The sequence below is a fragment of the Bombyx mandarina genome, chromosome 05, assembly GCF_030267445.1.
Source record: "Bombyx mandarina strain Sakado chromosome 05, ASM3026744v2".
NCBI lineage: Eukaryota > Metazoa > Arthropoda > Insecta > Lepidoptera > Bombycidae > Bombyx > Bombyx mandarina.
Genome location: NC_143212.1, coordinates 11,731,097 through 11,746,860, shown reverse-complemented (window position 1 = coordinate 11,746,860; position 15,764 = coordinate 11,731,097). Strand labels below are relative to the sequence as shown.

At 41.0% G+C, this 15,764-nt stretch overlaps 1 protein-coding gene across 1 annotated transcript; it reads right to left on the bottom strand.

Moving 5' to 3' along the window:
- Nucleotides 1-468: 468 nt before the first annotated feature.
- On the bottom strand, nucleotides 469-5,040 carry LOC114251362 (5'-deoxynucleotidase HDDC2). Its single transcript, XM_028185590.2, has 4 exons — nucleotides 4,701-5,040; nucleotides 3,337-3,484; nucleotides 1,937-2,091; nucleotides 469-1,274 (listed from the first exon to the last, which is right to left on the bottom strand). The coding sequence occupies exons 1-4, from the start codon at nucleotides 4,749-4,751 to the stop codon at nucleotides 1,038-1,040; spliced, it is 591 nt and encodes a 196-aa protein (XP_028041391.2). The 5' UTR covers nucleotides 4,752-5,040; the 3' UTR covers nucleotides 469-1,037.
- Nucleotides 5,041-15,764: the final 10,724 nt, after the last annotated feature.

Genomic DNA, 15,764 nt, shown 5'->3' with positions numbered 1-15,764 from the left:
TTGATCGAATCGAATAATTTTCAAAGATAAAATTGATATTTTTTTATGTGCCAATCAATGATGTTATAGTAAAAAGAGGTAGATACGTTAAATTAGTACTAATACGAAGTCAAGCTTGTCCGTGGCGTATGTACCTATATATATTTATAAACACACTAAGCTATACGATATTATGCGGACGAATTAAATCGACAATTAGTTGATGATAATATCATATAGCCGCGTGAGCAGAGTTAACTTGACAAGGTTGTAATGTGTGAAAAAGATAGCATGCTAACTAGCAAGACCGTAAACAAGACTGATATATATTACGCAGTGTCGTTGCGATGTCACGACTTACTTCATAGATTAACAATTAAAATGTCACAGAACGAACATAAAATTGTTTGATGCCTACGGTTTAGTAAGCAGAATTGATATATTTAAAATGAACTCCTGACTATTCTTTTAAGAAATAAAACAGCAAAGGACAAATAATTTTATTTTTTTATTTTCATTTAGTTCATTATCATTGGTGCCAATGCTGTTAATATGCTGTTTTCTTAAATTGGTTCCCTTCAAACTACTTTACGATATAATGATACACAGCTCTTAATTGGTATTTCACATAGAAATTACACCGAAAGCTAAGTTTGACGAAAATAATATTTATGTAAATTAGATTCTAAATTAAATAGACGTCCTTATGTACATTTTTATTTAATGTCGAGAGTAAAATGTATTAATAACTTATAATTAATAACATTACAATAACTTTGTCATTTACTTTTGAAGGTAACATTTAAATATTTGTAATTAAATACAATTAATATGATGTGCTTAGCAACGAAAGTTTTTATTATGAAAGCATCAGTTTCTGAGAAACTTAAATAGGTTAGCCTTTATAACAATAATAATTTCCTACATTTAGAAAAGAATAATAGATAAAAAATAATACATAGGCAGCCTATAGCCATCACATCTAGCCATGCTAGACAAAATTATATTATGCATTGAGGAATCATATTTCATATTAGTTATGTACTATAATTATGCATTTATACATGACCATTGACAATGGTATGTTTCTCAAAGATTTCTCTTTGCAAGTACAGTTCTTTGACTAAATCTTGTATAAACGGGTGGTCAAATTTTCCCTCTGTTGCAGTGAAGAACTCTTCACATTTCTTTGGAGTATTTTCACGTTTTTCGTACTCAAATGCTTGTAGGATCATATCATAACGGTCCAAGTCTTTTGCAAATTTAGCCTCAGGTGAACTTTGGTCTTCGTATTCCTAAAAATAAAATAATAATTAATGACAGACTGAGACAAATATCTTTTTATATATTTTTTGATGTTTTGTGTTGTTGTTACCGTGTAAAATGACGCAGTACATTTTAAGCAGTCGTTACTAGCATTTCGTCGAAAGTTCTTATATACTACAACATACGATAAGAGGTGGACGAGTAAATATGTATTAATATATTTCTTGACATTTACAGTGAAGTGTGGGCGGAATTCAATCTTATCTTCCTATATTCATGGATCCTTGTGTTGGCAAAATTAAGATATCTTTTAGTATTTCATTGCCAACATAGGTAAATAAGTATAAGGTCCAAGTGATGTTAAGGAGTCACTGTCACTCATAAACATCAGTATTGCTATGGGCACAACCAAGTTGCCATCTGGCAAGGCTTTCTTTTCATTATATAATATTTTAAGCAAATTACATAAATTTTAAGTAACTGAAAAGGTCATTAAAAATAATTTTGTCAAAACAGTAAAATAAACACTGTTCTTATTATTTTGCTATCTCAATTACCCTTCTTGTCGACTGTACTTTAAAATATACACATCCTGTTGTAGCATAGTAAAATCATTATTTATAGTCGCAAAAATGTGCCATTAAAAAAGAAATATGTCCTTCTACATATATCATATAAATTGTTCTCTTACTTTGTATAATTCATACATTCTATCACCAGCAATTCCAGTTAGTCCTGAAATTGTCTTCATGGCCTCATCTTCTCTTCTGTGTTTTTCTTCAGGACTCACTCCACAGTGAGGTGTGAGGTCTCCAACAATGCACTCAGCCAAGTCGTGAATGAGAGCTGTAAATCACAAAAGTATGATAATTATATGATAAGCTATTTAGACTATTGGTTGTAAACTATGTTACTAGGCACTAATGACTATAATTCATCACTTAAACCATACAGAAACTCATAATACTATAAGCTTGTAAAAACAACAGATGAGATTTACCATACAAAAGGAAGAAACTCTACCTGATATAATTGATATTGCTACATGTAATATTAATTACTATTCTCTCTTAATGTACAGCTTAGAGTAATAGTAATAACTGGCTTGCCAGTCAATTGGTGAAAACTTATTCACAATGGAGTTCATTCAAATGGAGTGGCCTTGACACCTCAAATTAGAATGAGGATGCTGGAATGGAGCTCATATGATACCTCACCACAAATAATAGCTTCGAAACAGCAATTAGCACTTCACTATAATTGTATATGAACAGTCAGTTCATTTGTTTGTCCTCCATTAAGGTAATAAGGTTCTAATACTTGTTTTTAGAAATAATAGAATCAACCATTTTAATTTTTTTTTCTGTGGTCTTGTTAAGTCTAAAAAAAGTCACAATGCCAAGTCTCCAGTCGATGTCTTCTTGTTAGGGAACGTACCCATACTACGTGACCTATTTTTTTAGTTTTTTCGACCTCTCCCTCCCCTCGGTGATCACTCGTAGTATATGCCAAACCCCCCCCTCTCCCCCTTTAGTTTTCACGTAGTATTCATAATTATGATTTTTAAACATTGCACAGGCAAAAATTGAAAAAAAAAAAGTGTTTCATACTCGTCTTTATGGCATAAGACTGCATGCACACTTAAATTACTAGTGAATTATGTATTATAAAAAAGAACAACATTCTCTCACTAAAATCGACTACGTGACAAAAACCTGAGCCACCCCCCTGCTCCTGTGACTGACCGTAGTATTTTAAAGACTCCGCTCCCCCCCCTAAACGGGTCACGTAATATGGGTATGTTCCCTTATTGTAGGTCACATGTCCTGTCAAAGAGGTTGCATGCAACAACAATATATAAATAAATATTTTTTTAGCATTAAGGGAGAGAGATAATTATATTAACAGCATAATGTAAAGTCAATACTGGATATATGGAAGTAACTAGCAGCATAAAATAATTTTTGATTGTCACATAAAGTATACATGCCTGTGGTCCACCTGATTCTATTTAAATAAATTTCTAATATATTAAAATGGTAGGCTGAGCATTAATATGTTAAATTAATATTGTTCACAATGGCAATTCACCTATTTGAAGACATTTTATTCTGTCCAATTTAGTAGGATTATTTTCTTCTGTTAGTAAGAATGTCATGATTCCCATCCTGTACATGTGGCCGGCTATTGTCTCACAATCATTAATATCACAGAGGATCCAACCCGTTCTTTTGACATGCTGAAACAGATTGATAAGGTTGTATTGATTATAGTACAAAATAATGTTACTTTACTAATTTTTGCTAATTTGATTCATTGGTACTAATTGATTTTGTTATGTAGTCACATGCATTAATGCTAATGAGAAATCGCAGCTATCTCCATATATAATTTATATACGATACACAATTTCAAATCTGAAGAGTATGTACATGGCCCTGGAAGTTAGATGCACATACTAAACTCACATATTGCTGATACTCACCACCGTTTTATGGAAATGATATGGAAAGGGGAGAATGGGATAGATAGCTCTTCACTATAATACCTGTGTGAATTTGTTTTAACTATGATTTTATACCACTCAACAGCCAGGTGAATTATTATTATTATTTTTATTGCTCTTGTAGGCAGACGAGCATACGGCGCACCTAATAGTGAGTGGTTACCGTCGCCCATGGACTTCAGCAATGCCAGGAGCAGAGCCAAACCACTGCCTACAGAGGCAGCCCTCAAATTGTTAAACATGAATTTTGATAGAACCGTGTAGATATTGGTTTAAGAATTACATCAATAGCTTGAAAGAATACTTATATAATTATTTTTCAGTCTAAATTTTATACTAAACTAAGATCGACCTGCCTTCGGCTCCACAATTGATCTTAGGAAATACATTATTTACTTACTTTACTGTTAAGACACTATTAATATCTACTCTATAAATTCTATATTCCTGTTTTTATCTGTTAAGAGATAACAATCAATAACAGTCAATAGAGGTTAAATCAGAGGGTAGATAAAAATTTTTACAAAGGAATTGAAGATGATTTTTTTAAGTATTTATAAACGAAGTTTGATAATGTAAATGTTTGTAACAAGAAATTACATAACGAATTGATTGGGAATGGTACAAAAATATTTTTTACCATAATTAGGACAGTAAATAAACCAAATACCAAATCAGGCTGAGTTTTCTACTATCTTAATAGGCATATGGGCATACGGCCACTGAATGGTGAATGGTCACCTGTTAATGCACATCGACAATGCCATTGTCACGACCTGGCCTCTGTGCTGTTCACATACCTTATTGAATGGTCGTTTTTCTTCAAACAAAATTTTAAAATGAGCCATTTATGGGGTTCAAAATTGCTGATGTCCACGAGCGACGATGGCCATTTAACAACAAATGGGCCGCTCGTCTTGACTGCGTGTGGAATAAAAAACTGTCTCACCTTAAGGCGCCCTACCAATTCCAAAAATTCCAATATTTTCGAATTTTCCATCGTTAATGTCGTTGTTTTATGTACAGTATTCCACCACGTTTGTTTTAGATCAAAATTAGTCTTTCACAGCTTGGTAAGTACTATGAGTATGAATTAAATGCCTATTGATATTTAGTGTTAACTTTAAAATACACTAAAATAAATGTATATTCAGATCATAAAATAACTAGTTATGCGAAGAAGTTATTGATATTAAACATGCCGCTTTTAAAGGACATGAATTAACTTATCAGGCCGATTCAGCGATTTCAGCGGGGGACGACTGGACCATAGATTATACACTTAATCATAGATTATACACTTAATATATTTGAGACACTGTTTTGGACAGGTGTATTAATGGCCGTTTTCCAATTACAGCACAAGAGCGCATTATGCGGCATAATGCTCAACTAAGCTTCAGCATAATTCGGCATTGTGCGTCACTGAGTCGCATTATGCTCTGTAATTGGAAAACTACCATTAAGTAATGGTTAATTGTCTTGTAATTGTAATTGTTAATTGTATCTTGTGCTGTAATTGGAAAACGGCCATTATCAGTGGCTCGAGACTAAATAGAGATATGTTTAGGCACAGGGCCTAGTATTGGTAAATATTAGTGTATAATCTTTTGTGTCGTTTTTCCAATACAGGAAGGGGACTTTTTGGCGGGAACGCGAGGAGTGAAGTTGGGTGATTTGTTTTATTTTTTCTAATTAGTGTTTCTTCGGGTTTAAATGTGTAATAATGGTGGTTTATTAACTGTTTAATATCTGTGAAAGTGCACAAATTTGGGAAAATGAAACAAAGCCGCTGGATGTAACTTCTCGGGATCCTCCAAAAAGTCCACTGAAAAAATCTTAGTAAATGACCACCATTTTACTGAGATTATATTTCATCCCATATCATTTCAATTCATTTCATTTAATTTCATCCCAGTTGATTAGTGTCTCAAATTAATCATCTTTATTTCATTTCACTCCATAATATAATTTTTCATAAGACATGACTTAAAGGTCTCAAGTTACCAGGTCATAAAATCTTTTAAAAAAAATGTTGTTGAATGTTTGAACCGATTCTGTTAATTCTTTTTCGAAAGGGTAGACTTCTCGAACGGTAATCATCAAAATCTGATGTTGGGATCCTGGAAATCCAGAAAAATCTATAATTTTCAAAGCCTATCTTGAAGTGATGTGGGTGTTTATTGTTATTCATCTTATTCTGTGCCGCTACGCTCCGGCTGGCCGGCGCCTTGTACATCAATATTACGCTCTTGAACATTATTTTGCTGCGATGCTATTTTAAAACTGCGATATTTTCTCATACTCATTAAAATACTCATAGCGAGATACTTACTCATTCAAATCAAGTGACGGGAAATTTCTTTAAAATGAAATACTTGTAATGAATAACGTATTTATTTGGATAGGGATTAATATCATCTTCATAAAAACACCTTCACAAACAATGCTTTATTTTAGAACATATTTGGTTACCATAAAAAACGTTATACTGAGTTAACCTTAAAATATAGACATATGCTGTTGCGGACTTTTTTTAAAAGAGAAAAACTTTAACCATTTCCGCAGCGCACGCAGCGGCAGCTCTTAAAAGGGAAAATAACCCCGATTTCGAACATTTTTTATTGGTGCCACGCTTGTGTTGGTCTTAACGTGATGTTATATAGCTTTATATAGCCTTCCTCAATAAATGAGCTATCTGATACTGAAAGAATTTTTCAAATCGGACCAGTAAGTAGTTCCTGAGATAAGTGCGTTCAACCAAACAAACAAATAAACTCTTCAGCTTCATATCAATAATAAAGTATGAAATTGCCGTTTTAATAAAATAGGTACTTCGAATTGACAATTTTTTTTTTATTGCTTAGATGGGTGGAAGAGCTCACAGACCACCTGGTGTTAAGTGGTTACTGGAGCCCGTAGACATCCACAACGTAGATGCGCCACCCATCTTGAGATATAAGTTCTAAGGTCTCAAGTATAGTTACAACGGCTGCCCCACCCTTCAAACCGAAACGCATTACTGCTTCGCGGCAGAAATAGGCAGGGTGGTGGTACCCACCCGCGTGGACTCACAAGAGGTCCTACCACCAGTAAGAACCCGAATAATTACTATCTTTATACCTCGAAAAGAACTTAAAATTAATATTTTTATAATAAGGAACTTCGTTCCTATTCGGTGTCCCACGATACCACACATTCCTTTTTTTCAAATGGTACCTACTAATGAGGTTCTTCTTTAAAAAAATTTGGGACTGCTAATGAACGCACCCTGCGATTTGGTTTAAACGCTTTCGAGATGGAAATTTTGACTTGAATATCGAACCACGTGGAAGACCGCCAACACATGTGAATAAAAATGAATTGAAAGATATGGTGGAAGCCGATCAGAGCCAAACTATCCAGGACAGCGGCATGGTTTAACGTTACCTTACCAACAATATTGACTCATTTGCGTCAAATCAATAAAAATAAAAAAATATAAAAAAATGGGTGCCTTATGATTTGACTGATCTGCAGAAAGAAACGCGTGTTGAAACTTGTGTTGCATTGTTGAATTGTTACAGAAATGAAGGAATATTGTATCGAATTGTGACATGTAATGAAAAGTGGATTCTTTACGATAACCGTAAGCTAAAAATGCAATGGCTGACCCCAGGTCAGACGCCGCAACAGTTTCCTAAAGCAAAGATTACCAATAAAAAGGTAATAGTAACTGGTCTCAGCATGGTGTTATTCACTGTAACTTTCTCCGATCTGGTGAAGCAATAACGTCAGATGTCTACTGTGCCGAACTCCGAACAATGATAGCAAAACTTGCAGTGAAACAGCTCCGATTTATGCTTCATGATAACGCGAGACCTCATACTGCACGAGAAACCGCTTTAACTCTACAGGAACAGCAATTAGAAACCATTCGTCAGCCTCCGTATTCGCCAGACCTTGCTCCATCGGACTATCATTTTTTGCGTGTTTTGGACAATTTTCTACGTGATAAAAAGTTTTCTTCCCAGGAGGCAGTACAAAATGCTTTCACACAGTTTGGAGAATCTAGATCACCAGAGTTCTATCGCAAAGGCATAAATGACCTTCCCATTAGATGGCAGCAATGTACCTAGTCAGGTCATAAATTCTGTCACATGTTTAATGTAAAATAATTGAAACAAATTTATTCATTATGTAACCATTCATACACCAAAATGAACTTAACAAAACATAGATTCTTATGACACTAAAGTTTATTCAAAATGACCTCCGTGATTTTGAATACAGGCCTTCAATCTGCGCGGCCAGTCGTCTATCGCAGCACGAACGAGTTCCATGTCAATATCGGCGGCTGCCTTAATCAAGGATGTCTTGAGTGACTCCAAATTGGGATGAGGCTTTGAGCACGCCTTTTCCTCCAAGTGTTGCCATAACTTGTAATCTAACGGATTCAAATCTGGACTGGAGGAGGGTCAGTCTTCGTGCCGATGAAGACGATTTCACGCGCCGCCAGCCAGTCTTGTGTGCTCTTCGCTCTATGAGCTGGCGCCGAATCTTGTTGGAATACCCAGTGCCTGTTATTGAACATGGTATGAGAAACAGGTTCCACAAGGTTCGTCAGGACTGTATTTTGATACACAACTGCATTCGTTTTTACACCTTTCTCACAAAAATGTACCTCTGTTAAGCCCCAATAAGAAACTACCAACCATACCATGAGCGAGGATGGAAAATTACCTCGTTGGACACGCGGAATACGGTTGCTCGCTTATTCACTACTGTGTGCGTACACCTTATCATTTTGTTTGTTGTAGCTCTCTTCTACGGTAAAAAATTTTTCATCCGAAAAAAGAATTTCCCGATATTTTTCTCCCGCGTACCGCTTCAACAAAGCGCGGCATCTCTTCAGTCTCAGGTCCATTAGACGAGCATTCAAACGATGTCCTGTTTTTCTTCGATATGCCCGAAGCCCTAAGTTTTCATTTAACACCCTTTTCACCGTGGTTCTGCTTAACCCCATCTGAAGGGCCAACAGTTTCTGCTTACGTTTGGGATTTCTTTGAATTCGCGCCTTCACAGCTTTTATCACTGCTGGAGTCCTAACAGACCGAAGGCGACCTCTTCTTGACCTGTCATCTACACTAGAGTCTTCATTGTATCGTTTGATGGTACGATAAACGAATCTTTTGGTTATATTCAAATTTTTCAGTATGTTAAAAATTTGAATTGGCGCGTAACCGCAACGATGCAATGCAATAACTGCAACACGGTCTTCTTTAAGCGTCCACTCCATATTTAAAAATGAGTAAAATACTAAATGTATACTATTTTTATTTTCATGAACAATTCGAAATTCGAATTCAATAAACTTTTTTGTAGCCAGCATTCTAAAAGAAAAGTTTTTACTGTGTGACAATACTTATGACCTGACTAGTTATAGATAATAATGATAGAATAGATGAATAGATATTTTGGTTAAATAAATATGTTAAAAGAAAAAAAAAATGTTAATCATTTATTTTATCGTTACAACTATTATAGGTACAACGAGGTAAGATGATTTAAATTAAATAAAATTAATAATTTTGTGCAGCGACCGGCGCGGCGCGTGCGCGTTATTATATTTCTCTTTTATCGACCCTCAGTATTTTTACGAATCCTGCGCAGGGGTCGCGTCGGTCCCACGGCGTTGTTCGACACTATATGGTTCCGCTTAGCGTGCGACGATTAATTATTTTACTTCGGTTCCGCACGTTACAAAATGAATTTAAATTTTTCAGTACAAATCGTCAATTTCATACTTTAATCCCTAATATTAGTATATATTAAAAAATTGTGCACGTAATAAAAGTAAAACTTCTTTTGCGGTGTGGAGTATTGTATCAAATTTCACTTCTAATAAGGAATGCTGTGCTTAAAAGTAACAACCTAGCTTGCTTTGTCCTTTCCCTGTCTCCACGGTTGAGTGGTTCGAGATATGCTCTGTGTATTTTCTTATTCTCGCTCTTCTTAAATTGTATATTTTCTCTTTAGCCGTAACGAATCTGTCGCGAGTTAAATTTTACAATCAACGCACCTAAAGAAGTTTCACTTCAAAATTCATTTTTGATATGCGGGCTATCCAGTAGTGGACGTCTGTGGGCTGAAAGAAAGAGAGAGGTAAGACTATTTGGTTCTAACAGGAAAGTTGCGTAATCTAAATAAATGGCTTTCAAATAATAAATTATAAAATAATTTCACACTCAAAGTATGAGCACCGCGGCGCACAGGATTCTCACATTCCGATAGAGGCACCCGTCACGTGCGGACGTGCTCATCGACCACTCGATTGCCCGGCCTTTGTTCGCCCGGCTTTTGTTAGCCCGGCCATTGTTCGCGCGGCCTGTGTTCGTGGTACATCTGCCGACCAAGTGTTTTTTCTGGAAGTTTTTAATTGTTTTGTTTCTTTTTGTTATTTCTGTGTTCGTGGTACATCTGCCGACAAACTGTCTTCCTGGAAGTGTTTAATTGTTTTGTTTCTTTTTGTTATTTCCGTTTTGTTGTGTTTTTTTCTTTGTCCTGTAGTAATCGTGCCGCATCGCCACCTGTGTTCAATAGAACCGCTCAGGTCCGAGAATTTGGGGCCTCGCCGCAAGGCGAGTGTTTTCTAAGACCCAGGATAGCCCCACCTGGGCACGTAGCCATCATGGACGCTGTATTTGCGGAATTTCTCCGGCTTCGCTACCCAAAGCTCACTTCCGAGTTTCAGGCCTTCAAGGCCGATCACACCGCGAGCCCTCTCGTGGACTCCGCCGAGCTCGCTGCTCCTGCGTCGCCTGTACCTGCGTACAAAGCTTCTGCATCGAGCACCGCAGCCTCCGTCGTGCCTGCCGTTCCCGCGTCGCCTATACTGGCGAGTAAAACTGCTGCGTCGTCCGCCGTGGTCACCGTTCCAGCAGCGCGATCATCCGCGGCCTCCGTCGCACCCTCCAAAACACCTACTCGTAGGTCACCTGCGCCCGCCTCCTCGTCCTCCGACTCTGACTCGGAGATGGAGGTCGACCTCGCCCCCGCCTCATCGACGGATGGATTCACCCTGGTGCAAAAGGGTAAGAAGCGTGCCGCGGAGTCTCGAGCTCCCGCGGCCGCTGAAATTAGCAAAGCCGCGAACGCGTCGCGCCCCCGCCCTCAGACTCCCGTTGCGCCTCCAGCCCGTGCCACTCCGTCGCCGCTTCCGGTGGCACAAAATAAAACCCAGACCCCTCCCCCGGTAATCCTTCAAGAGAAGGCAGCTTGGGAACGAGTTTCCCTGGCCCTTAAGGCCAAAAATATCAATTTCACGAATGCCCGTAACCTCGCGAACGGCATTCAAATTAAGGTTCGAACACCCGACGACCATAAGGCCCTCTCTTCTTACCTCCGTAAGGAGCGTATAAGTTTCCACACGTATACGCTCCAGGAGGAGCGCGAACTCCGTGCCGTTATACGTGGAATCCCGAAGGAGCTAGATGCCGAGCTCGTTAAGGCCGACCTTCTCGAACAAGGCCTACCGGTTAACTCCGTACACCGCATGCATACAGGCCGCGGAAGGGAGCCGTATAATATGGTTCTCGTCGCCCTCCAGCCTACCCCCGAGGGTAAGCAAATATTCAACATCCGAACGGTCTGTAGCCTTTCCGGAATCGCAGTCGAAACCCCACACAAGAAAGGCACACCTAGCCAGTGCCATAACTGCCAATTATACGGGCATTCTTCCCGTAACTGTCACGCGCGCCCCCGATGCGTCAAGTGCTTAGGCGATCACGCCACGGCCCTATGCACTCGCGATCAAAAAACCGCGACGGAACCGCCTAGCTGCGTCCTGTGTCGAACACAGGGTCACCCCGCAAATTACCGCGGATGCCCCCGAGCCCCTAAAATAAATCGACGCGTCGCCCGCCAAAACCGCCTCCGAGCTTCCGGCCCAGACATCAAAGCCTCGGCACCCTCTGTGTCGCAGGCTAAGCCAGCGTTCGTTTCGGCGCCGGTGCCCAGTGTCTCGGCCTGGGCGAAACCGCTGCCGTACACGAACACGGCTACAACTCCCTCCTCCGCGATTCGTCCCGCCCCCGCGACTCGTCCCTCTCCCGCGACTTGCCCTCCGACCGCGTCCGACAATCTCGCTTTAGCGATCGACTTCTTTCAGTCGATCAACTTTGAGCGCGTTAACGCTTTGGGCGACGCCATTCGCGCTGCCTCCACTGCACAACACTTTATCGCCGTTGTGCAAGAATACGCCGACGTATACGCGTCATTAAATACGTACGTCCTCCCCTCACTCCGCCGGTAATCAATGGCGTATATAAGTAGAATAAAGCCCCTATCCGTAACGATAGGATTTTTTAACGCTTACGGTCTCGCAAATCAACGTGATCAGGTTTCTGACTTTTTGCGTGACCATCAAATTGATATCTTTTTAGTGCAGGAGACCCTACTTAAGCCCGCGCGCCGTGACCCTAAAATCGCGAACTATAACATGGTCAGGAACGACAGGCTCTCTGCTCGTGGTGGTGGTACCGTCATTTACTATAGAAGAGCCCTGCATTGCGTCCCGCTCGATCCTCCCGCGCTCGCTAATATCGAAGCATCAGTGTGCCGAATCTCACTGACGGGACACGCGCCGATCGTTATCGCGTCCGTTTATCTTCCACCGGATAAGATCGTTCTAAGCAGTGATATCGAGGCGCTGCTCGGCATGGGGAGCTCTGTCATTCTGGCGGGCGACCTAAATTGTAAACACATCAGGTGGAACTCACACACTACAACCCCGAATGGCAGGCGGCTTGACGCGTTAGTCGATGATCTCGCCTTCGATATCGTCGCTCCGCTAACCCCGACTCACTACCCGCTAAATATCGCGCATCGCCCGGATATACTCGACATAGCGTTATTAAAAAACGTAACTCTGCGCTTAGACTCGATCGAAGTAGTTTCAGAGTTAGATTCAGACCACCGTCCCGTCGTTATGAAGCTCGGTCGCGCTCCCGATTCCGTTCCCGTCACGAGGACTGTGGTGGATTGGCAGACGCTGGGCATCAGCCTGGCTGAATCTGATCCACCATCGCTCCCGTTTAACCCAGACTCTACCCCGTCTCCTCAGGATACCGCTGAAGCCATAGACATCTTAACGTCACACATCACCTCAACATTAGATAGGTCATCGAAACAAGTTGTAGCGGAGGACTTCCTTCACCGCTTCAAATTGTCCGACGATATTAGGGAACTCCTTAGAGCTAAGAACGCCTCGATACGCGCCTACGACAGGTATCCTACCGCGGAAAATCGTATTCGAATGCGTGCCCTACAACGCGACGTAAAGTCTCGCATCGTCGAAGTCCGAGATGCCAGATGGTCTGATTTCTTAGAAAGACTCGCGCCCTCTCAAAGGTCTTACTACCGCTTAGCTCGTACTCTCAAATCGGATACGGTAGTAACTATGCCCCCCCTCGTAGGCCCCTCAGGCCGACTCGCGGCGTTCGATGATGATGAAAAAGCAGAGCTGCTGGCCGATACATTGCAAACCCAGTGCACGCCCAGCACTCAATCCGTGGACCCTGTTCATGTAGAATTTGTAGACAGTGAGGTAGAACGCAGAGTCTCCTTGCCACCCTCGGACGCGTTACCACCCGTCACCCCGATGGAAGTTAAAGACTTGATCAAAGACCTACGTCCTCGCAAGGCTCCCGGTTCCGACGGTATATCCAACCGCGTTATTAAACTTCTACCCGTCCAACTCATCGTGATGTTGGCATCTATTTTCAATGCCGCTATGGCGAACTGTATCTTTCCCGCGGTGTGGAAAGAAGCGGACGTTATCGGCATACATAAACCCGGTAAACCAAAAAATCATCCGACGAGCTACCGCCCGATTAGCCTCCTCATGTCTCTAGGCAAACTGTATGAGCGTCTGCTCTACAAACGCCTCAGAGACTTCGTCTCATCCAAGGGCATTCTCATCGATGAACAATTCGGATTCCGTACAAATCACTCATGCGTTCAACAGGTGCACCGCCTCACGGAGCACATTCTACACGGGAGCTCTCTTCTTCGACGTCGCAAAAGCGTTCGACAAAGTCTGGCACAACGGTTTGATTTTCAAACTATTTAACATGGGCGTGCCGGATAGTCTCGTGCTCATCATACGGGACTTCTTGTCGAACCGCTCTTTTCGATATCGAGTCGAGGGAACCCGCTCCTCCCCACGACCTCTCACAGCTGGAGTCCAGCAAGGCTCTGTCCTCTCACCCCTCCTATTTAGCTTATTCGTTAACGATATTCCCCGGTCGCCGCCGACCCATTTAGCTTTATTCGCCGACGACACGACTGTTTACTATTCCAGTAGAAACAAGTCCCTAATCGCGAAGAAGCTTCAGAGCGCAGCCCTAGCCCTAGGACAGTGGTTCCGAAAATGGCGCATAGACATCAACCCAGCGAAAAGTACTGCGGTGCTATTTCAGAGGGGAAGCTCCACACGGATTTCCTCCCGTATTAGGAGGAAGAATCTCACACCCCCGATTACTCTCTTTAGTCAATCCATACCCTGGGCCAGGAAGGTCAAGTACCTGGGCGTTACCCTGGATGCATCGATGACATTCCGCCCGCATATAAAATCAGTCCGTGACCGTGCCGCGTTTATTCTCGGTAGACTCTACCCCATGATCTGTAAGCGGAGTAAAATGTCCCTTCGGAACAAGGTGACACTTTACAAAACTTGCATAAGGCCCGTCATGACTTACGCGAGTGTGGTATTCGCTCACGCGGCCCGCACACACATACACACCCTTCAATCTCTACAATCCCGCTTTTGCAGGTTAGCCGTCGGAGCTCCGTGGTTCGTGAGGAACGTTGACCTACACGACGACCTGGGCCTCGAATCTATCCAGAAATACATGAAGTCAGCGTCGGAACGGTACTTCGATAAGGCTATGCGTCATGATAATCGCCTTATCGTAGCCGCCGCTGACTACTCCCCGAATCCTGATCATGCAGGAGCCAGTCACCGTCGACGCCCTAGACACGTCCTTACGGATCCCTCAGATCCAATAACCTTTGCACTAGACGTCTTCAGCTCTAGGAGCAGGCTTAGGGAACTCGGTAACCGTACTCGTCGAACTCGACAAAGAGTTCGCCGTGCAACCTAACCCATGAATCAGCTCGCTGAGTTTCTCGCCGGATCTTCTCAGCGGGTCGCGATTCCGATCCGGTAGTAGATTCATTCGCGAAGCAGCTGCTCTTGAGCTGTTAGGTCTCCTTCGGAGGCGCTCGGGTAGCTGTTAGCAAATCCCACCCCTCCTGGCTGAGCCTTTGCTCGCCCACCTGTCCTGGTGAAACTGGAAAGGCCTCCGGGCCACCAGTAATCCTTCAATCATAAAAAAAAAAAAAAGGATTCTCACAAAATTATTATTATTTTCTCATTTTTAAACCAACCAATTATTTTGAGAGTTTTTCTGGATTTATTGCTATCTAGTTTTACATATCTATTATACCACGATGATTTCGAGTTCACGTTTCCAAATGGCTTGAGGAAGTTAAAATAAGCTGATAACAAACAACCTGAGCCTATCCGCGTCAAAATAAAATCGGAAATTATAAAATGAAAATATTAAATTAGATCATTTACGAATTTACATTACAATTTACACTTAAATTTTTCGATTTTACTAATACCGGACAAGAGACATTAATTGAGGCATAACATAAAAGTTAATGTGATATAAGTAATTGGTACATACGATAAGCTGAAAACTAATATAAAATGCTACGGAAATCTTTGATACTGATTTTTGTATTTCTATTGTTAGGTATTGAATTTTAATGTAATCGATTTAATTATAAAATAGAAACCTTCATAAGTTCGACCAATTAATGGACTAGATGGACTCGTGTTACAATGTCCAAGAAAGTTTAGTGGGACACAGTTTGATTAATATGATCGATGGTAGGCAGGTGGACCGCTCTGTGAATCGTAATGCTTCGCGATATACCGCTACGTAAATTTAAATTCTATCTT